Source organism: Electrophorus electricus, chromosome 11 (assembly GCF_041902795.1).
Source record: "Electrophorus electricus isolate QZ-2024a chromosome 11, ASM4190279v1, whole genome shotgun sequence".
In the NCBI taxonomy this organism is placed as follows: domain Eukaryota; kingdom Metazoa; phylum Chordata; class Actinopteri; order Gymnotiformes; family Gymnotidae; genus Electrophorus; species Electrophorus electricus.
The window spans coordinates 30,087,501-30,111,864 of record NC_137507.1 but is presented as its reverse complement, the minus strand read 5'-3'; the positions used below and the strand labels follow the sequence as shown (position 1 = coordinate 30,111,864).

General features: G+C 43.5%; 2 protein-coding genes across 15 annotated transcripts in view; both read right to left on the bottom strand.

The window, feature by feature from the left end:
- Window positions 1-2,610: 2,610 nt before the first annotated feature.
- On the bottom strand, window positions 2,611-22,177 carry zeb1a (zinc finger E-box binding homeobox 1a). 3 transcript variants are annotated; one of them, XM_027032650.3, is made up of 10 exons: window positions 21,979-22,177; window positions 10,934-11,095; window positions 10,811-10,858; window positions 10,447-10,584; window positions 10,165-10,367; window positions 9,420-9,525; window positions 7,313-9,189; window positions 6,419-7,042; window positions 6,146-6,320; window positions 2,611-5,638 (listed from the first exon to the last, which is right to left on the bottom strand). In XM_027032650.3, the coding sequence occupies exons 1-10, from the start codon at window positions 22,055-22,057 to the stop codon at window positions 5,118-5,120; spliced, it is 3,933 nt and encodes a 1,310-aa protein (XP_026888451.2). In that variant the 5' UTR covers window positions 22,058-22,177; the 3' UTR covers window positions 2,611-5,117. The 3 variants fall into 3 exon arrangements, with proteins under 3 accessions (XP_026888451.2, XP_026888452.2, XP_081578925.1); XM_027032651.3 differs by lacking the exon at window positions 21,979-22,177 and adding an exon at window positions 21,027-21,252; XM_081722799.1 differs by lacking the exon at window positions 10,811-10,858.
- A 1,300-nt stretch (window positions 22,178-23,477) lies between these two features.
- Window positions 23,478-24,364, bottom strand: part of gpsm2 (G protein signaling modulator 2) — a 20,183-nt gene continuing 19,296 nt past the window's right edge. For all 12 annotated transcript variants that reach the window (XM_081722809.1, XM_081722813.1, XM_081722818.1 and 9 more), the window contains one exon: window positions 23,478-24,364. This exon is cut by the window's right edge and continues 438 nt beyond it. The gene's annotated coding sequence lies outside the window, so the exon portion shown is untranslated.

The window sequence follows — 24,364 nt, the reverse complement described above, 5'->3', positions numbered from 1 at the left end:
GTTAATCACACTCTTTATAATTACTGCTAAATTATACAAAAATAGCAATTTCATTTGACTGAAAAATATATTCACCTCAATCCACAAATACGTGTCCATTCTAAATTTCTAAATGTGATGTCTTTGTTTGTCCACCAGAGGGGAGAAAAATCTAAGTAACAGTAAATCCAGTAATCTTGCACTATAGCAGCGCAAAACAGCACGCCATCGGAGTTTACATCTCACTTAATACTGAAGATTTTACTACTGCTAATTATTTTATAACCATTCGATCTTCAGAATTATTTAGCATTTTTATTTTTCGGAAGCACATATGTGTATTGTGGAAGGGGTTTGTGGTAACATACCAAAAATTACTGTTATTCTGGCAATTCTCCCTGTATCCTAACAGAAAGCCCTCCAAATTCACCACACTACGTTTCCACTATGACTGTGTCCATACTTGCAGTGTTTAGTAATAATCAGTACAGCCATAACAGGGTTTTGCACACGTGTTAATCACAACATGGACAACCTGTGTTAGAAGATAGCATGGTGCTGGTTGAGCTGAGAGTCTGCTCTCAGTCAAGGCTTGATCAGACACAACAATACTACAGCTACAATCAATACCTGAACAAGTAATTTGATAGACAGTCTCTGCCAAAACTGCATGTACTGGGCTTCAAAAGGCTGGAACCTAAAGCTCAGATGCTTCTTAGGACCCAGTAATGATGCGATCAGTCCAGGGTAACCGTGACCCCAAACACGCTGCTAAATAAACACCCGTTCTAAACATTTCTGCACCATAACGGCAGGTTCTGTGAGGTAATCTGTTTTATCTGTATCTTGCTCAGAGATTCTAATCTGATCGGTAAACAAGGAAAAACTGCCACATCCAGATGAGTTCAGAGTGCCAACGGAAGAATACTTAGATTAGTGAGGAAAGGCCCATGTGGAGAAAACCACCAACACCCAGCTACCTGCTCGGCCAGCACCTGATCCAGGATCAGGAGGTGTGTGGAGAAACATCACAGCAGACCCATCGCACCTGTCAGAAACTCCAAAATCTCGGTGTGATCGCGGCTAGGACGGACGTCTTAAACCCAGCAGTGAACAGCTGATGTACAACAAACATACACAACTCAACGAAAACCAAGTGTAACCGTGGGCAGTAGAGAAAAGACCTTTTTGATATCACCTCCGACCATATCAGAATCATTCAAATATATTTTTGTCGGGGATGTGTGTCCGAGTTCCCACAGATTTCAGATGCGCACTTTGGAAAACAGTTAGATTAAACTTTGTGTTACCCAAAGGGTTGCTGCAACAGAATGAGCTAAAACTCCGAAACGGCAACTAAACTAATGCTAGCTAACCGCTAGCCTACCTTAGTTAGCCTCAGCTTAGCTACTAAGATCGTAGCCTCGGGTTTTCTGTGTAACCTCCGTTAGTGTCAACACCAAGTGTTTTGAAAATGTAAATACGATTGTTAGTTACAACAGAAGTAAACAAACACATAAACATTAAACTGTTCATCCAAACGAGCAGCCGTTTGATGTTAATCTGACACGATTGTTATCTTTAGCTATCATAGTAACTTAATCTGAGTTAGCAGCCCTAAACATAGTTATAGGTTAAATTATTCACTATTAATTTTAAATACAAATTACGATCTTTATACTGAAACAAGTAAACCAAATTCAGTTAACTAACGTATTTATCATTCATCTCTTACTAGTACCTTATCTCGTTTTTCTTTTTCCGTGTTAGTTGGACGCGCGCGCTCATGACCTTCTGACATATATTCATTGTAAAGTTAACTGTAGCTAATATTTACCTCAGGATAATTAACATTAACTAGGTAAGAGTTGAATAAACGTTTCTGAACGTACCTCCACCTCATTGATAATTTTCAGAAAAATAATGAAATATTAACAGTCTTCACTCACATAAGTGAACTCCGGTTCGTTTACTGCTCACCAGAAGATGAGACACGCCATCACGGACGGCTAAACCTTCGTCACCTTCCTGTGTAGTGATGAACTGTTATTCACTACTGTCAGTGCTGTAGTGATGAACTGTTATTCACTACTGTCAGTGCTGTAGTGATGAACTGTTATTCACTACTTTCAGTGCTGTAGTGATGAACTGTTATTCACTACTTTCAGTGCTGTAGTGATAAACTGTTACTAATCCCTGTGTAGTTTGAAGTTCCCTTCGAACTGAACGTTTTCTTTCCCCAATGCCATGTTTACTCCCAACAGAATCTCCATCAACATGGCTGAATTCCATGTTTTGTCCACTTCACATGGAACCACTCAGGTGTTGGAAAGCACCTAGTTATCGTTCAGTAGATGGACACTGACCTGATAACGTCACTTCAGAACATATGATTCCAGGGACCAGTGATGGCGTAAACAATCTATTCTAAAGACGATTCCTTTCATGTATTTACGCTGTTTAATTAGACAACTTGCTGAAACTGAATTTCATTTCCTGCATGGCATTGATTTTTATACTAAAATATCTTACTTCCTAGTTACAAACTCTAATATTGTACACTACATGTGAAATAATAATAAACCATAACGAAAAATAAAAATATAAAAAAACTTTTAAGAAATACACAGATCATTGTCAATGAGTTTTTTAATACTGATGGTAAAAACATACACAATTTACACATGCATTAAAATGAACAAACATTTAGAAATAATATATTGCAATGAATAATACTGTAATGTGTTATGATAAAATCAACACTGAATGTTCATTCACCCATTTACGCCTTCTTTCAAGTGCATCTTGTATTAAATTCACTCCATCAGCTACTTCACTAGTGTGCTCGTTCCTTCACATTGGTACACAGTCTATTCCTGCATTCTCTATGCTTTAAGCAGCTGGTCCTCTCCACGTGACCAGTCTGGCCTTTGTTCCACCTAAACAAAAATTGACAGTAACTAACTCTCCTATGTAAAATGAACATAAGATTAATCAAGTCTGGTATGCCTTTATATGGGGAGAACTACCTTTGATCCACTGTGGCACTTTGATGCTACGATACCAAACCACGGTCCACAGAACCCAGATTTAGAGGGTTCTGTTTTATATGGGCATGTTCTGCATTAATCCCAGTACAAACCCAAAGTAAGTGGCACTCAAGAGAGCACCCCTCAAATATTCATACTGGTGCATCCACACTGATACTCAGATATAATATGTGGTAACAACCTGACATCAGCCTATGAGTTTCTTGTCCATTCTAAAAAACACTACGTTTGGCTGTCCATTTACTGCTATCAGACGTCTAATTTCAACATCAGACAAGCCTAAATACCTCAACATGGCTTAATGTGCCACATACTGCTCAAATCTAGACTCCAGTCAAGTTCTAAAAACCCCAGACCTCCTTCTGATGGTTAAAAATAGTTTCATTTGTTTGAGGAAAGAGTTCATAGGAATGAATGGCACATGCATCTTAGTGGTCCTGCCTGAGGGTGAGGATGAGGATGAGGGAGAGTACGAGGGTGAGGGAGAGAATGAGGTTGAGGGAGAGAATGAGGGTGAGGGAAAGAATGAGGTTGAAGATGAGGGTGAGGGAGAGAATGAGGTTGAGGGAGAGAATGAGGGTGAGGGAAAGAATGAGGTTGAAGATGAGGGTGAGGGGTTCCCTTGAACACTTCATACATCATCTCACATCCACATCACTAACCTATACATTAACACAAGACCTGATTTAAACTAGTGGTGCACCAATATTGTTGGATATGAGAAACTGGTGGATATAAGACATATCTAATGGCTCAAAGCACTTAAATACTTTAGTACATAGTTTTGGCTTCATAATGTGAAGGGACTAAAGTAATGGTACATTTTAGTCTAGAGAGAGCATTAGTCTAGTGAGAACACTAAACCCAGCTGAGAACATTAGTTCCATAGTTCAAAATCATGTTTGCTGTTCAGTAACTGTATTATGTGCAACAGATTTTGAGGGGGATGTTAGAAAAACAAAGGTACCATAATCTGATTAAAAAAGCACTTCTCTCGGTTCTCTATTGCAAAAGTTTTCATTCTTATGAAAATTATCAATGCACCCTTAACAAAAACAAAAAACAAAATTATTTAGTAGCAAACTTTACAAAGAAAAAAACCCCAAAACCAAAACAGACACACGTATAACACTGGTTGAGGCTGTGAAAGACACGATTCCCTGACTGTTTTTCCCTTTCTAAAATGGTGCCAAGTGTCTTGTTACTAATCCACAGTGAAGCACTCTTCATAATCTGCCCCATCTATAAGGAACCACCAACCGACTGAACTGATCATCATGGGCTTTTTTATCCACATCTGGAATACTGTCAGAGTTACTACATATGCATATCATGTTCACATATACCAATTTAGAATAAATATTTATTCTAAATTTGAATATGCTCCAATCTAACTTAATAAGGATAACACAACGCTGCTTGGTAATTAATGCTGGGTAATGCTTACTGTGGTTGGCTTTAATTCATTATATTTATATATAACAGTAAGTTTAAAGTGACTTATAGGTTATATTTACCAATTTTTTAAAATCTTTATAGATGATTTCATGGTACAAAAGTGAAACTCATTTCCTTCATAAGGCAGAGTCAGATGGCATAACGAAACTCCACTCAAACACTGCCCAAGATAAAATAAGAATACTGAACGGTATCTAAATCTTGAGGCATTATGTATCCATAAATAAACACTCCATAAATGTACCTGCAGTGCATTTTAGTTTTATCTCTCAAAACATACTGAAATAGTGATAAAATACTGATTTAGTAAACTTCATTGGCAATAAAAATGTATAGAAATCTCACCTGACTGTACAGACAGAAAGCCAAAGAAAAACATGTAGTAACACTGACAAACACACCTGGTGCTCCTGGTCTAGTAACATCTTAATTTGTCCAGTTTGATTAAACTAGCTACAATCTACAGTCATTTTTTTGTCTTTCACCAGGAAAAAAGGTTTGTGTATCAGGCACAGCTGGGTTTCATACACAGTACAGCACAGCCTTCAGGGCGGCCCGAGGTCCTCTCCAGACTCCAACCTCTCTCTTCCTGTTGCCAGGTTCTAGAGAAAACACATGCTCCTTTTTTCACTATTTCTCCACCTGCCTGGATTCTTCTCCTTTCTTTTTATCTGTCATGTCCTCCAACTCCACGATTTCCACCACTCCTTCGTTCATAGTTTGGACTTCCTCCTCTTCCTCTATCATCACTCTCTCCTCTCCTTCATTGTCATACTCTTCATCGTCATACTCTTCTCCAACCCTCACCACCCTAATGTCGCTCATGTCAAAGCCAGCTAAATCTATATCCTCCTCTCCATCTCTCTCTCCATCCTCCTCCTCCTCCTCCTCCTCCTCCTCCTCACTCTCCCTTTCCTCGGAGTCAGCCTGCGAGGGAGGGGTGGATGCCTTGTTGGCTGGCTCGGCCTCCTTCCTGCAGTAGGAGTAGCGGTGGTTCATGTGCTGGGAGTAGGAGCCAGAGTGGGAGAAGCGCTTGCCGCACTTGTCGCACTGGTAGGGCTTCTCACCCGAGTGCAGGCGCGTGTGCTCAATCAGGTGGTGCTTGTGCTTGAAGGCCTTCTTACAGATCCCGCACTCATGCGGCCGCTTGCCTGTATGGAAATTAGACATGATCAATCAACAGGAGAGAAGATTACCACAGATCAACTGCTCCCTTCATCATAGAAATAATACAAAATTTGCAGAGTAAAGCTGATGTCCTTTATTTATATATATATATATATATATATATATCTCGAGCTAATGTTTAGTAGGTAGAATCATAGACATACAGCCTGTATCTCCCTCCCCTACATTCCTTAATCCACTTTACTCCCTCCCCTAATCCACTGTGCTCCCTCCTCTAATCCAATGTGTTCCATTCCCTAATTCACCGTGTTCCATTCCCTAATCCACTGTACTCAATTCCCTAATCTACTGTACTCTCTCTCTTAATCCACTGTACTCCATTGCCTAATCCACTGTATTCCCTCCCCTAATCCAGAGTGCTCCCTCTCATAATCCACTGTGCTTTCTCTCATAATCCACTGTGTTCCATCCTCTAACCCACTGCACAGAGAGCAGTGCTTTTGAAAGTGAAGTATTTGTGTGTAACGTACCTGTGTGTTCGTATTTGTGGCGGAGCAGAGAGCTGCTCTTCTGAAAGATTTTGTCACACAGATCACAAGCATATTGGCCTCCCTGTGTCTTCCTCCGCTTCCTGTTGGGGGAGTGGTCATTATCATTTAGCCCCTCCCACCCTGACATGCTCTCCACTGCATCCGTCTCCTCCTTCTGCAATTGAGGGAGAGCAAAAATGATAAATGCTAAAAATTTACAGCCGAAATAGAACATGTCTGCAGAGACATTTCACAGAGACGGTGCTTTCTCACCTGACAGCCGTTGAGCAGGACTGTGCCATTAGTCTCTGAGAGGGCAGGAGGGGAGGTATTGGCTGTACTGCTGGAGGAGGGGCTGGCAAAGGTGTAGGATAGCTGTGGAATGAGGATGGTGCGCTTGTGGGTGGAGAGGGCGGCGCGGAGGCAGGGAACTCCGCCCGGTTCGGCGATGGCCAGCAGCGTGGGTAGTGGCGTCGCTACAAGGCTTATCGGACCTGCTGCGGCTGCCTGGGTCACATACACAGTGTTGCCAGGCAACAAGTCCTTCCTGAGGCAGGTGAGGTTGAGAGGCTCCTCCTGGGCTGGGAGCGATGGCTTAGTGGCAGACGTCGCCATGGTAATTGAGGCTGGGTCGGAGGAGGGCTTTGGGAGTGACAGATCCAGGGGTTCAACTTGGCTGTCCTCCTCTGAGTCCTCAGACTTTACGATGACGAGGTCGTTCGTGGACAGGTTGAGAGGGGACGAGGGGTCACTGCTCTGGATATCTGGGGCATCATTGTGGGATTTAGCTGGAGTGCTGGGGCTTGGGGGCTGGGGTTCAGTACTCTGATCTCTTGGCGTGTTAGATGTACGGGGCTGGGGTTCAGTACTCTGATCTGATGGAGTGTCTTCATTGGTCTGTGGATAGAAAAGCATGCAAGTCTGTATAAGGCTTCAAACAGACAGAAACAAGATGATATTTAACACCTTTTGGTAGCTGAATATCAAATATGATAGAAATTATATTATTTAATTATCTTTATTTTGTGTATTTTGTGCATTTTGTTTACTCGCTAACTGGATTTCAGTGTTTCACGCTGTGGTTGATCACAGCCTAACTGGACATGCAGCTAACATGCTAACAGAGTTAGCTTCCCACAGCTCCCAGCCCCAGAGTCCGGCGCTCACCTGCTGGGTGCTTTTGTCAGGACTGGGCGATCGGAGTGAAATCTTCTTGGAGCGCATTCGCTGGAACCACCTACTGACCACATCCAGAGGCAGACTGACCGACTCCGCTATCCGAGACAGCTCCTCCTTGCTGGGGTGTGGATCTTTGCTGTAGGCCTGGAGGAGAGGCAGGAGACTCTCCACCAGAGGGCGCTCTGCAGCAGAGTCGTCCTCGCCCAGCAAGGAGGACAGAGAAGTGGCAGGTCCCTGTTCATCACTGCTGAGGCAGTCCAGGATGTCAATACTGCTCGAGTTGTTGTCACAGAAAAGACACGTGGCATAGTTATGGAAACTATTCCCACATGCAATGCTGCTGTGAGCTGTTGTCAAGTCAGAGGCTACAGTCTTTCCCACCACTTGGCCATCCTCTCTCTGTGTCTCTCTCTCTGAGTCTCTCTCTGTGTCTCTCTCTCTTGGTGAAGCTCCACCATCTGCCTGGATCTCAGACTCGGTCCCACCAGGAGATTTGGGTTCGGATTTGATCTGAATGCCTTGCGATGACATCATGCTCAGGTCCTCAGGTTGGCAGTCATCCCCGGAGTGCTTGGTGTCTTCGTGGTTCGTCTCGAGGGCTGAACTCTGTTCCCCATCCATCATGATCCTCTCTGTAGCTGCCCTGGTGAGAGTGCTGCTTTTTGTGGCTGGAGAAACCTGTGTGTTGGAGCTGACGGTGGTCAGCTGTGTGTTGGAGCTGACGCCGTTCTGCTGTGTGTTGGGGTTGACGGCGATCAGCTGTGTGTTGGGGTTGACGGCGGTCGGCTGTGTGTTGGGGTTGACGGCGGTCGGCTGTGTGTTGGGGTTGACGGCGGTCGGCTGTGTGTTGGGGTTGACGGCGGTCAGCTGTCTCAGCACCAGGTTCTGTGACCCGTCGGCTCGCCTCACTAGCAGCAGTGTTGGCTGTGTGAGCTTCGTCTGGGCAGGGAGAGCTGGGACCAGCTTGGTCACCTTGATGACGGATGCTGCTTTGCTGGGGTTTGCTGCCAGGCTGGGTTTGAGGACCTTCACCTGTGTAGGTGGTGACTTGGGGGTGCTTGGCGTTTGGGTAGTAGTGGCATTTGGCTGTGTGGCAGTGACCTGCAGCAGTTTTGGTGAGGTCCTGCTGGACTGCAGGGCGGTGGATGGTACAGGACAGGGCTGTACTGCTGTGCTAACCTTCGAGGCGCTGACCTGCGGGTCCATACTGTAGTTAATGATGATCTTGGTGTTTCCGTCCTGGTCCAGCATGGGGAGAGAGATGGCGGAGATGATCTGGGTCTGTGGTTGGGCAGCCTGCATCACCAGGGCCTGTTGAGCCTGAACCGGGCCAGCAAGCTTAGGGCCGGGCCCGTTGGCAATAGGCCCGCTAATTGTCGCGCCAGTGTTCACCTGCTGCATCACGCTACCATCCATTGCCACTTTCAATACATTTTGCAAGTCACTGAGGTTGATACTGATTGGTTGGACCAGACCCACAGTGGGCAGAACCAAGGTCTGAACCACGCCCTGCGGCGCGACCGTCTGGCCGCCTCCGGCATTAGTGACAGGAGAGGAGGTGGTGTTGGTGTTGTTGGTGGGCAGCACAGGTGTAGCTGGGGGAGGTTTGAGTTCATGTTCAACACACTCCTGTTTAATCTGCTTGGCAGGCAGTGGGTCCTGCAGGGGAGTGTTGTCCACTTTCTCCCGCAGCAGTACACGGGTCGGCCGAGAGAGCGTGAGCGCAGCTTTGACTCCAGGGGTGCGAGACAAGCCATTGACAGCAGGGGGCGAGCCTACACACTTCTTACTGCTGATGTGTGAGCTGTAGGAGCCGGAGTGAGAGAAGCGCTTTTTACAGTTGGAGCACTCGTACGGCTTCTCACCTAGAGAGAAGAGCGAGAGCAATACCGTTAGCCTCTTCCTTAGCAACTGACACACAATGACCAAAACGCCACACAGTAAAAAAACACAAATGTAATCCATCCATCTGAACAGAACTTGTAGCAAAGGCGTTTTACATGAGTGTTTAGAACTTGTCTGTGGTCTGCCCACAACATAACATCTCAATGTCGCTATGGCAACATAACATCCCAGTGTTACTGTGGAAACTAACCACTGTGGATGCGCAGGTGTTCCTTCAGGTGATGTTTATACTTAAAGGCTTTAGGACACTCCGTACACTTAAACTTCCGGTTTCCTCCCGACTGGGATATGGTCCGCTATAAAAGAGAGAGGAAGAGAGAGAGAGAGATATGAAAGTTTCTGTAGATCTTATGTTTTTTCCTTTTATCTTATGTACGTTCTACTCTGGTCTACAGGACAACCAGATCAGGTCGTATCTCATCAGATTGCAAAACTAGAGTGTAATTGTAGTAAAAGATGAAGAGGTAGTAAAAGTCTGAGACAGAAGAAGTTTGTTTTTTTGTTTGCTTGCACAGCTGATGAGAAAACCTCCGTCCAAAATGTCCTGTTTCTATATCTATGTATCTATCTATATATAAATTTATATTTCTATGTATATCTATCTATCTATCTATACACACACACACATACACACACACACACCCCAAGGCCATAGAAAATCACTATTTCTGATTACTGGCTATCAGAACACGTCTAATTTAATAATGGCTCTCCAGACGTAACCATGACGACAATCATGTAACGGCAAACAGTTGTGTTATAAGTATGAGACCTTCACAAGGACATGAGAAAATGATTCCCTGTCCTGTGCTTATTTTCTCACATCCCAACGTTCTTTCTCACACACCAGGAATGATGGACACATTCAGCCAGACGTGCATATGCAGTGTGGCGTGCACTGGCTGTGTGAGGCGTGTTGGACGTGAGCCACACACCTGCTCTCGCACGCTCTTGTGGGAGGTCATGTGACGATCGAGCTGTGTGCGATAGGTGAATGTGTAGCTGCACAGCGAACAGCTGAAGTCGTCATCGCTCTTCTCATGCCGCAGCTTGATGTGCTCCTTCAGAGATGTGTGACGCTTGTAACCACGGGAACAGTACGGACAGGTGTGCAGCTTCGAGAACTCATCAGGTGTACCTGAGAGAGAGACAGAGGGATAGTTTCAGTACCTTTAGGTTCTAGTTCTGCACTAACTGTGCCAGCGTTCTGTCCGTACCGTTCTCATCTGGAACACCTCTCTCCGCCGTGCTCCGGTCTTCCGTGGTGACTCGTTGCCCCGTGACCCCTCTGCCCCCCTTCCGGCGAGTCTGAATGGCCTGACCAGCCACACCCTCTTCCTCACTTACACACTCCTCTATGAAAAACACACAAATCAAACATCATCCAAAACACAACCTTCGCTACACAACCTCCATCTATACCTTCACTACAGAACACACACACCAGTTCACACACACCTGTTCCTCAGTGTTTTAAACTGTGTTCCCTTTGCTTTTCCTCAGAGTATAGAACCAGTATCTGGCCTGTTTTCCTTAAACTTGTTTTGCAGACACTCCAGACAGAGTATAAACTTTGCATACCTTTGACCCGTATTTCCTGTATCGAAGCGTCTGGCCCCGAGTTACCATCTGTACAGAAGTTAGGTGTTTATTAACTGATTAGTGACTATTGTACTATAAAGAGATGTTTGTTTGTTTACTGACCATCCTCTGTGTGTCCATTGTGGAGCTGCTGTGCTGTGCTGAGCTGGAATACTGTTGGCTTTTCCTCACAAGAGTCTGGAATACTGTCCTCCTCCACAATATGGAGTTTGTCTTCATCATCGGAATCTGAAGCTGCTTCTGACACATTAGAAAAACTCCTCACTGACAGGATGAGAAGGGGGGGGGGGGGTTAAGGATCGAGAAAGAGAGAAAAGGGGGAAGACTGAATGATGTATGCCCTGTTTCACAACAGCATTTTAACTAAGACAGGAGAGGCACTAGAGGGAGGAGCTTAAACACTATCTAGAAACTAGAGGGAGGAGTTTAACCGTCTCTCCAGCAGTTGAGTGCTTCCCAGACCAGAATACTGAAGCTGAATTCCACGACTAAAAAGAGTAGTGTTTTTCTCTACAAACAGCAGTGTTTTTCTTTAAAAAGCAAGTTATTTTTGGAAGAACACATATTACGCACACGAACAAAAAAATAAAAGTTTTTAGAAAAACAATGTTTTTCAGAAAAATGTCAAGAATTTTGCTTTAAAATAATCTGAACATACTGTCCCCGAGATCCTGGATCTCAGTACAGTCTCAGTACAGTCTCAATACAGTCTCAATACAGTCTCTGCCTCCTCACTAAACCACAACCAGCTGTAAGCTCACATCTGGCAGCACAGTGAGACCAAGTGCACAAGAAACTCTGCAGCTCAAACCTACAGTCCTCCTGGTTCTGAAGGTCCGATCACACCAGAGCAAATGGAATACCTGGAGCGGGAAGCCACTAAACCAACAGGCTTTCTGTCTGAGAGTTAAGTCTGTCTGATGGTCCCACGGACTCGGTAACAATGAGTCAGGACTGAAATTTCCCCGTCTTGCAGTCCTGTAACCTCATTGGAAAATTCAACACCTGGAGGCTTGCATTGCTGGATTCTGTCCAAGTCTACTTTATAGGATGTGTGTGTGTGTGTGTCTGTGTGTGTGAGAGAGAGAGAGAGACAGTCATTAGCACACAAACTCATTTCTACAGCTGTTTCCTGTGGTTCTTGTATGCAGAAAGGTGGAGAAAGATGGAGAATGGAGAGCTGAGGGAGAATAGAGGTAGTAATCTACCCATCAGGGCAGTTACGCCAGATACCCTACGTCCTCATCTCCACAGATACCGTGTCGGGGCAGTTACGCCAGATACCCTACTTCCCCCTGTGCTGCTGTTTCCCACAGACTGCTGCTGGCTGCTATTTCCTGAATCTATCCATTTACAATTTAGAATCCATTTTTCTTTAGTTTATTTACAATCAGTTTGTTCTTTTTAAAATGTATTTATGATCTATTCATTCTGTTTGGAATTTTTAAAAACGCACATGAAAACTATTTGTAAAAAAAAAGAAAGAAAAGAAAAAAATGTCTCTGGTGTGAAACCAAAAGATCCTGCGTATGTTAACCTGCTGTAGTGACCCAGGAAGCAAAACGCAATAGGAAGGTCAATCTGCTCACAGTTAAACCAGGACAGGCAGAGCAATACAGAGCAAGTAGAGGGAGAGTCACAAACAGAACAATGTCTGCAGGGCAAACGGGCAGTAGAGCAGGCCAAGGGGTAAGAACCCAAAAATATAGTCCAAGGTCCAAGAAAAGGGGAACCAGGATTGACAAGGAAAGACAAACAGGGCCACAACTGGTGGAGTGATCTGGGGGTGTGACGGTCTGCAGATTTATGTTTTACACTATGGATGGCCTTCTGGGAACTTTAGTCTACTGTGTTTTCTCTCTCTCCCCATTTCTCTCTCTCTCTTTCTCATATTGGTGTTGCCCTCAGGACATATCTGTAGAAATAGTAACAATTGTGTTTTTGAAAGGAGACACAAAAGTTCCACGTATAGTGGTATTGAGTTACTTGTGTCAGTGGTGTTGAGTCAGTGGTGTTGGGTTACTGGTGTTGGGTCAGTGGTATTGAGTCAGTCGTGTTGGGGTACTGGTGTTGGTTTACCAGTGTTGGGTCAGTGGGGCTGAGTCAGCGGTGTTGTTAGTGGTGTTGAGTTACTGATGTTGAGTTACTGGTGTTGAGTCAGTGGTTTTGAGGCAGTCATGTTCTCAGTGGTATTGAGTTACTGGTGTTGGGTCAGTGGTGTTGTATTACTGTGTTGGGTCAGTGGTGTTGAGTTACTTGTGTTGGGTCAGTGGTGTTACGTTACTGGTGTTGGGTCAGTGGTGTTGAGTTACTTGTGTTAAGTCACTGGTATTGAGTCAATTGTGTTGAGTCAGTGGTGTTGAGGTACTGATGTTGGGTCAGAGTTGTGTGTCATTGCTGTTGAGTTATTGGTGTTGGGTCAGTGCTGTGACTTTTAAAGCTCTTTTAGCTTTAGTTTTTTAAGTGTCATAAATTTTATGTTTTAAAAAACATTATCCTCATGGAGAAAAGAAAATATTCCCATAATCTTAAACTTTTCCTGCTTTACACACACTTACGCACTCACACTCACACACACACTCAGTAATGTACAGAACAGATGAGACTGATGTTCACTCTTCAGCTCTGTGTAAGGAAGTCTTAACTCACGTCTACACCAGCCCAGGTTAAGCCCCGCCCCCTCCCCCGCCTGCCTGATGTGGTGTCTAAGACGTCAGTGGGTTCACATTACAGACCTCAAGACCAAGAACTGCACACCTGCACTCAAGACACTACGTATCGCCAATCTTGTTCAGCAGTCACAGAACAATTTAGAGAGAAAAGTTTAGAGCGTCACAAGGACCACGCACACACACGCACGCATGCACACTCACACACACACACACATGTGCACGCCCGCACACACACACACACACACACTCTCTCTCTCTCTTTTTGTGTACATTACACTTTCACCCATACATATAATGTTTGTATATGCTGTGTAACCATGTGTCTGGTAACAGCAATATATTGTTGTATCTATTTTATCACAATAAGGATCTTCCAAGTAGTATGATTTCATATAAATATAATATTGTTTTATTATTTTGTAATTGGATCTCTCTGCTATAGTATTTGATCCATTTTAATGTCACTCACAGGTCAATCAAATCCATTAATATCAGCTCCATACAACAGTCTGGTACTAAAGTCAATTACCATGTAATTAACATTCTGAGGAATCATTTCTATTAGGCAGATATGAGCTCCAGCTGGAAAACAAACAGGTTTAAAGACGTTAGAGGCCCATGATGGTCACCCTGTTGGACCAGGCAACAAAACAATATACAACAGCCATGCCTAACAGCTCAGAACAGATCAGCTAATTAAAACGCTGGGACATGACTGCTGGGAAAGTGATCAAGTGATGTACAATCATTCATATATATTAGACTCATTTTTGCTTGTTTACTTCAAAGTAATAAGAATGAACAGAATTGCAAAAGTAAGACATTTTACTGAAATTTAGTAAAAAAGAAAAGTCTAAAGAAATGGAAACACTTTAACCTTAACCCTAACTCTCTCACACAGTACAGATACTCACACACAGTACAGATACACACACACAGTACAGATACTCAGACACAGTACAGATACGCTCACACAGTAGATACTCACACACCTTACACAGTACAGATACAGAGTAGATACTCTCACACAGTAGATACACACACACACAGTAGATACATAGTACAGACTCTCACACATAGTACAGATACTCACACACCTCACACAGTAGATAATCTCACACAGTACAGACTCTCACACATAGTACAGATACTCACACACCTCAGTACGGATAATCTCACACAGTACAGATACTCACACACCTCACACAGTACAGACTCTCACACGCAGTACAGATACTCACACACCTCACACAGTAGATAATCTCACACAGTACAGATACTCACACACAGTAGATACACACACACACAGTACAGATACTCAGACACAGTACAGATACGCTCACACAGTAGATACTCACACACTTTACACAGTACAGATACAGAGTAGATACTCTCACACAGTACAGATACACACACACACAGTAGATACATAGTACAGACTCTCACACATAGTACAGATACTCACACACCTCCCAGTACGGATAATCTCACACAGTACAGATACTCACACACCTCACACAGTACAGACTCTCACACGCAGTACAGATACTCACACACCTCACACAGTAGATAATCTCACACAGTACAGACTCTCACACAGTAGATACTCACACACCTCACACAGTACTCACACACAGTACAGATACTCACACAGTACAATGCTCTCACACTGTACAGATACTTTAGATACTTTAAGCAGAATACATGTACAGTATTACTGTAATGTGATTTTAAACTAGATTAATATGAATTTTGTATAATAATAATTTTAAAAACTCCTTTCAAATATTAAAAAAGTATCTCAAAGTGCTTCACAAAAACAGTAAAACAACATAAATTAAACTGTAGTAAATAATTAAAATTGATTTATAAATCACTTTTGTTGACCAAAGTGCTATACATCACATTAGAACAAACACCACATAATACCGACAAGATATTCCAAAAATAAAAATAATTTTAAATCATTATCTTATACTGTTAAGTAGAATCAAAGGAGGTAAAACACAGATACTCAAACACCTATAATTAGCACAGTCAAGATTATACAGGTATGTTTTACACAGGTGTGACGAGGCTTGATGAACAGCAGGTGAAGGTCTCTACTGCACAGACTTGGAAAATAAACCACAATTGCACTATCACCTATGCGTTTCAGACAAGCTTTCGTGACAGAAAACAAACTCGGTGAGGATAACCTCAGAAACTGGTGCGAGGTTTAAAGTGTAAGCAAAATACCTAAATAAGAGGGGGATAGAAAATTTAAAACCAAATAAAAGCACTTTAACCTGTACTGGACTAATAGCCAGTGAAGTGAGGTCTGGCATAATATGGTCTCTTTCCTTGGTGCTGATAAATAACCGAGCTGCAGCAGTATAAATAAAGTAGTATTGTAAAGACAAACCACTGTCAGAACACAGTCATGACAACAGGAAGTGATGCATAAGCAGCAAGGTGAAGGCAGAACAGGTACTTTTTTAAGTTCCTGTTTTCTCCAATCTCACTTTCTTACACCTATTTTACATGTCTTCGTGTCTTATTTTTGGTGGCATTTATGCATATAGATTAGTGACTAATGCATTGTGGGACGTCTGTATGTGTTGTTTGAAATTCCTAAGCAGTTCCAAACAAATGAGTGTGACTACATTTTACACTCTACTCTCGCTGTCACCCACTCAGGCTTGGGTAGTCCTGATGTGGTGGGACCACTAACCCCATAGTGACCAGACTCATCACTTTCCCACTAACGCTGCAGTCAGGTTGTGCTGCTAGCCAGTCTCCAGAATGTTCTCTGTTCCAGCTCATTCACCATCAGTTCTTTTTCTGGACAATCTAAATCCATGTGCTGACAGTACAATATTAGTTTGTTGGGAGAACGTTAGGAGAGAGTTCCCTGAGCATTCTCTCTCTCCTCCTCCACCGCATATTCTCTCCTTCTCCCTCTCATTCTTCCTCTTTCTCTCTTTACTCGGTTCCAGATTTCCCTTCCATTTCTTTTCAGACACAAACTTGAAGTAGAAACTTCAGGTAAACACACACACAAACTCAGACAGACACACACACACACACACACACACACACACACACACTCTTAAAGCTTTGCTGTATGTTTTTTTTACTGCAGCACCTGAAAGGCAGACAGACTTGGCAGGTTCAACTGATTCACTATGACCTCATAATCAACACAGTCACATTTCCATGGTAACCCACATTTCCTGTGGCATTTCCTGGGATGAGGTGATTTGGCTTGTTAAAGTGTGCACCTGCTGCCCCCCTCCCAAACCCTGCTGAACACTCTAACACAGCCTCAAGCACTCAGCACACTCAATACACACACAGCAAATACTCAATACACACACATCACACTCAATACACACACCGCAAACACTCAATACACACAGCACACTCAATACACACAGCACAATCAGTACACTTTATACACACACACACATCACACTCAATACACACACAGCAAATACTCAATACACACAGCACAATCAGTACACTTTATACACACACACACACACACACACACACACACACACATCACACTCAATACACACACAGCAAATACTCAATACACACACATCACACTCAATACACACACCACAAACACTCAATACACACACAGCAAATTCCATACATTTAATATACAAACACTCAATACATTCAATACACAAACATCACACGTAATACACACACTGCAAATACTCAATACACACAGCACAATCAATACACTTTATACACACACACAGCACACTCATTACAATTTACACACACACAAACATACCCTCAATACATTCAATACACACACAACACACTCAGTACACACTCAAGTACACTCAGCACACATACAGCACAACCAGTGCATTTATATATACACACCACAAACACTCATTATATTCAATTCACTAACACACCACAAACACTCAATACATTCAATATACACACAGCACAAATGCTCAAAACATTCAGTATACTCACACACAGCACGATAAGTCAACAGAATAAATACACACATACTGCATACTGTGTGTTTGAGAGTGCAATCTGTGGGATTCTTACTGACAGGAAAAACAACTCAACACGCCAAACTCAACACTTCACAGCGTGTGCTGCAAACCCAGTCTCTGCTCATAAACTCTTCTTCACTGTCTGCAACAAAACTCTTCCAACATTTCGGCACTACTCTAGTGAAAGCGTGAACCTGATATTCACTCACTAGCCTATTAATACTGATCCTGGATTTAGCTGTCTATTGTGCATTGTGTTTGTTTACTGGCAATTATCATATAATGGAATGCACAGTAAGTATTAAATATCTGCTGCTGCCTTGGAGATAGTATGGCCAAGCCAGCCTTAACCAGGGAGCTGTGAGTATAAGAGGCGTGTTTGAGTGGCAGGTCAGAACTGTCTTCACTACATTATCCAAAAACACATTTTACACACAAAAACAACAAAACAAATACACAAAAACAGTGTCAACATTTTGCAGGTGCAGATAAGGTATTACAGGCTGAGACGTTATCGTTTTACAAACCCCACATGTAGGCTACATACTGAAATCTCTGAGAGTCAATTCCAAACTCACCATGTGATGGCAATAAGGCTACAGAATACACTGCACTGTGCTCTAGCATGGGTCAATGAACACAATGAGTATTTATGAGTATGAGTATGTGTGAGTGAGTAAGTATGTATGAGTATGAGTGAGTATGTATGAGCTTGTATGTGTGAGTACATATGAGTATGAGTATGTGTGATTATGTGCAATTATGAGTATGATTGAGTATGTGAGTATATGATTATGAGTATGTATGAGTATGTGTAAGTATGAGTATGTGTGAGTATGAGTGTATGTGAGTATGTATGAGTATGTGTAAGTATGAGTATGTGTGAGTATGAGTGTATGTGAGTATGTATGAGTATATGTGAGTATGTATGAGTATATGTGAGTATGAGTATGTATGAGTGAGCGAGTATGTATGAGTATGTGTGAGCATGAGTGAGTATGAGTATTTATATTTATGGCATTTGTCAGAAGTTCTTATCCAGAGCGACTTACAAAAGTGCTTTGTCATTTCCTCATAGAACACATCCTAGCTTGTCTATCTTAAACAATGATAATGACAAATAGTAATGGTAATACCAGTGTCAGACGGGTAATGGTAATGTCACTACCGGACACAGTAGTGATGGACAAACATCAGAAGAGGGCCGTGGTGATAGATGTAGCAATCCAGAGTGACTGCAACATCAGGACCAAGGAACACGAGACGCTCGAGAAGTACGGAGGGCTGAGAGAAGAGCTGGAGAAGATGTGGAAGGTGAAGGTATCAGTCGCTCCCGTGGTAATCAGAGAACTAGGGGCTGTGATGCCCAAAATAGGAGAATCACTCCAACAGATCCCAGGAACAACATCCAAGCTCTCCGTCCTGGGAACAGCAACGATACCACATGGGACTCTCGAGGCCTCTGGTAGAGGACCCAAGCTTGAAGGAAAAAGACACACATCTTAACACAACAATACATTCTCAAACACATCCTCATCACTCAGGACCTCAGACACACACGCACACACACACTCCCTCACAAGATATAAAACACAAGCCACTCCACACCATAACCTACATACCGACATACACACAATCACAAAGTCGCTGTAGAGCTTTGCTTTATGGGTCTTTTGTTTGTTTGTTTGTTTGGTGTATAATGCAAGCATATAAACGCAGCCTTAGTTTTACATGCAAATAATTTTGTATGGTTATAAGTGCTTGTGGAACTTTAAAGAAGTGCTATCTTAGCACAAGTTGTCATTGGCTTGTAAGACCAAATCACAGAGAATAATTTATCATACGGAATAGTGATGCCTGCTAATGCACCTGTGCCGTGCAGCTGATGCAAATGATAGCCACGGTAGGAGAGGATAAAACTGGGTGCATTCTCCTTCACACAACTTCTGTTGTGCAAATAAATGCTAGGGTGTAAATTTTCAATTTATCCTATTACATCACATCACATTAATACGCCTGCTTACATGAGATAACGTTTCTATGTAAATATCTGTTGTGTTACTTTCACAGAGCTGCAGGATAGATCAAAGTGTTTTAGGAGGGTTAGGAATTCACTCTGGAGTCAGTGCTCCCTGAAAAACAGGAATTAACAAAAGTATATGCTCTGCTGTACCTCACTTATGTCTTATTGCATAACGAATAGACAACAAATGACATTACTGGTAGGCTGTTCCATCTATTACCTGTGTGTAATAACACTAGGTATTACTTATTACCAAGGAGCCTTTTATTGTACGTACTACATAAAACCGTTAGGTGAACGTATCCAATAGCTTATAATAACAGCCTCACGCACGCATTCTCTCGCCCTTTCTCTAAGCCAAGCTTTAAGCGCGAGACCAATGAACATCAGTTTCAGTTTGATTAAGATATGACCTCATTGTGCGTGTGTAACCACGCCCTCAGAGCGTGCGCAGTGTTCAGCAACAGCTCAACGGACACACACACACACACACACACACACACACACACACACACACACACACACACACACACACACACACACACACACACACACACACACACACACACACACACAGCTTACTACCTCTATCGAGAGACCTAAGCTAGAAATGAAACAAAACCATGCCGCAGGGCGAGAGATCCGCCTGAACAGTAGAAGAGGAAGCGAAGTCGCTCCACAGCGCCACGCGCTCCTTTGCAAGTCGCACGTCACGCGCTGAAGTCACCGACCATCCATCACCTAGAAGTGCTACCTGAGTGCGCGTGCAGTAGAGCAGCTCGTATAATCGTCAGACAGGTCTGCACTACGAGGCAGGGACATGGAGTATAGTGTACGTCAGTGTGGTCACTGAGATCTCGCTCTTATTCACGTATTTGGGGTCACTTTGTCAACAAAGAAATCCGAGTCACTCCATAAAACACCACATTAAACGAGCGCCCGCCCCGTGCGAACCGTTAGTCGAGCGGATGTAGCCTACATGTTTGTTATAAATGGGGAGATGGCGCGTCTAAAAGCGTCGTAATATTTTCGCTATTGAACGGGTGGATTAAACGGCACATGGAGAAGATGCGAGCTGAATCACCTATAAAGGTGTTGCATCACCTATCGTACCTGGCGCGTCTCCGACATGAGCGCCAGACCGCCCCACCCTTACTGCACCAACTAACGGTACACACCGCCATTCCGCGCGCTACCTCGCGGACAGCAGCGCTGGGCGCCCGTTACTGTCGCAGCCGACCGCTTCGTCCAAACGCCACCGAAACATCGCCAATGCCGAGCAACCACCTTATGCGCTACTTTCCGTTCTTCCTCAGACACCTTACGGCTACCAAATGGCACGCGTATTTTCAAATAAATCAATGTCACCTGGAATATCACACCAAAGATGAAACTAAAGCAAAAATCAAATTTCTGGAGCAGGACGAGATCGTGCAGGCGACGTGGAGGGGACACGGCGCTCAAATCAAACACCATCTTTTCTCTACCTGCACAAGTTGCCATTTGCTGCGGCGTGTATGTCTCTCGCTGCTCGCGCGCAGATCGGGGGTCAGACGGCGATTGCTTTTCTCGGTTTGTGCAGTAACTGTTCCGGAGACGAGGGCTGCATGTTTCACCGTTACAGATGGCATTGGTTAGCTCCGTTTTTCGGTCACCGTTCAGGTAAACACGTTGAAAGCTCCTGTGCGCGTAGCCTACGTTGGGGCGGTCCGGTGCTCGCGTGTCACACGCACGCAGGCAGGAAAAGGTAGCGCTCGTGCGTCTATAACGGTGAGGGGTAAAGACTATTTAAAGGAGGCGCAGCGCAGCCTGCATCACACGCGCGCCTGTCACATCACACGCGATAGTTCCATTACCTGCTGTTTACAGCCTCGCGACGGTTACGCCAGAGAGAAGCCACACGTGAGACTGAAGTTTGCGGAACACGTGTATAAAGGTCTGGCGGTTCGAGCCCGTGAAGGCGACGGAGACAGAGCAAGCGTTGATGACGTAAGCAGGACAACTGAACAACGCGCTCATTAATAAGACAAAATAAACGTCAATAAATAACGGAAGACGCTCTCGGGTCTGGCAGATCGTTCGCTGTTTGGGGGCCAAGGGAGAGAGACGCTCGCTTTGCTCCGGTAAAGTGAGGACAAACGGACATGACTTGTTTTAGTAACCACCGTTAAATAACGCTGTATGTTAACGTTAACGCTGTTTACGTACGTTAACGGTGTCTACGGTACGGTCACTACGGAACAATACAAAACAAAAAACAGCGGAAAGTCTCGCGATATAACGGGCGTGTGCTCCAGGTGGCCGATAGCTGTATAACGGTATAACGGGACGGTCGACACAACTTCACTAGTGTGGCTTAATCCGTTTGACTCTCCGTTAAAGTCCCAACGTGTCCGACTGTAGCAGTGAAGCGGAGCGGAGTGTCGGCACTGCGCCTACCGGCTGGGAGCGTGCCCGTGCCGTTATTCCTCTTGGGCTTCTTCTGCTTCCTGCGCCGCCACCTGGGGCCATCCGCCATGATCCCGCGCGCCGCGAGCCTCGCGCCCCCGCCCCCGCCCCCGCCCCCGCACCTGCTTTACGACACTCATCTTTACGACATCACCTTTCCGTGCGCACCTCACGCTAACGCAGGCTGAGATTACGGCGCGGCTCAGTCAAAATGGGGCAGGAGGGAGACTCGGATTAAATGATGAAATTATAATTAAAGGAACAAAGAATAAAGCAGACGACGGGCCTGCTCCTTTAGCCCTAAACACACTGACGTATGCTACACAATAAACAAGGAGGAATTGAAATGTGTGTGTGCTGTCTCAGGTGTGTCAGCCAGCTGGGGGGTTTAAGTCTTCTGAGGGATCGTCTCCGTCAGCAGCTTTTTACAAACGTCTGCTGCTTATTGGTGTGTCGGGGTTCAAACCTGCCGCTCCCGTCTTATCCCGGTTGTGTCCCGTTTGTCCTCTTCCCCGGGGCGGAGGGAGGGTTACGTGGCTGAGGTGAAGAACCTGCTGTGAACTTAATGGCTGAGGAATATGGGTTAGGGATCCTGGCCCAGACCATTAAAAAGAGCATCTGACTAAAATGAGATTTTCTATACAGTACAGACAGTACAGCAACTGTGCAGGTAAACTGACATTTTCATAGTACACCTGTATCGATGGTGTTAATACAACTGTACTAGTAGTGTTAGTACACCCTTTGTAGTTCAGCTGGTGTTAGTACACCTGTTGTAGTACATAGGGTTAGTATGCCTGTTGTACTCTTGGTACAACTGTTGTAGTACAGATGGTGTAAGTAAAAGTGCATTTGTACCATCTTTTTTGTCAGATTAAAAAATATGAATGAACGTCCAAAGTACTGGCAGAAACCCACAACAGCTTCACAAGAGGGTTGTGACAAAAGTGGTTGTTTGCAGTTGTGGTTTGTATCTATGCCAACATTCTGTACCATGTCTGTGGTTTGTATCTCTTTTGCCAATATTCTCAGCAGTTTGACATACAGAGGTTTCTCTTAAGATTTTTTTCTCTTGCTCGGGGGTTTCCCTTGCCATGCTCACCTTTGCTTGCTCATAAAGGCATGGACCCAGATTCTCTCTACTTATGCAAATCTTAATTTGTTTTCTGTGACATAGAAGAAGTGTTATACAAATAGGCTGATTTGAGAAGCTGGTTGAGTAAAAAATTAGTAAAACACTATTTAGACACAAAAACTCTACTCGGCAATTACTAAGTTAAGAAACCTAACCAGCACCACTGTGCTATTTTTATACTTGATCTGTTTAATAACCAAAATAAACTAATCAATTAGGAAGTCATTTTTTTGTCTTCCATTCAGTGTCCTACTCTCTTGAGTTTTATTTTTAAGCATTTTAGTGGGTCTAACTATGCACAACCATGCCTGACAAATTTGTTTTGGCATAATAGTAAATAAAATGCATACAATAATTAAATGTACATTGTTTTTTATTGTTTCAAAAAACATGGTCAATGAAATTATTTATTGTCTGAAGATATGCAAGTAGGAATATCTAACATTTTCTTTTTTTTTTTTTTTTCTTCACATCTGTATAAAAGTCCAGAATCCCTATTTTTGGAAAAACAATGAACACCTACCTTGCTGTCTGGTAGCACCCCCCCCCCCCCCCCCCAACTGAAACCTACCTGTACTACCCTGCTCATTTTCAAGATGCCTTCTGAAGGCCTGATGAACACCACCTACATTTTTTGTGATAAAGAGCTCCATTACAGCTCAAACACCTCACTGCTCTGACACACCATCCACACCTCACTGCTGTACCTGCACTGTGCTCTGAAACACCTGAGGGAGTTTCACCAACTGGTGATGCAGCAAAATGTACAAATCATAATTAAGATTATTTAAACTAACTGCAGTTGAAATTTGGCAAACATCTGTGAATTGAGTGTATTCTGAGTCATGACATGCAAAAATATGTCAAAAGAACCACAAAACTCATAAGCCATTTCACCCATCGTAATTAAAACAGCTTATATAAAATAAATGAGTGAGAATTTGTCTTAAACAAATACAGTCCAAGGAGTTAAAAAGACAAATCTGACAGTGCTTTGTCATATAAACAAATGTATATTAGATAAAAAAAAAACAAACATTCACTGAATAGAAGTGTTTTCTCTTAACAATTTAAAAATATAATGCCACAATGCATCTCACACCAAAAGTAGAACAAATATGCAGAGATCTTGGACCAGTGGCTTGATGCCACAGGCTAGGAGTCCCTTATAACTGAGAAATCAAAACATCCTAGGAATCCAGCAGCAGTTTCCATTTCCAGAACTGAGTGAGATATAAGTGC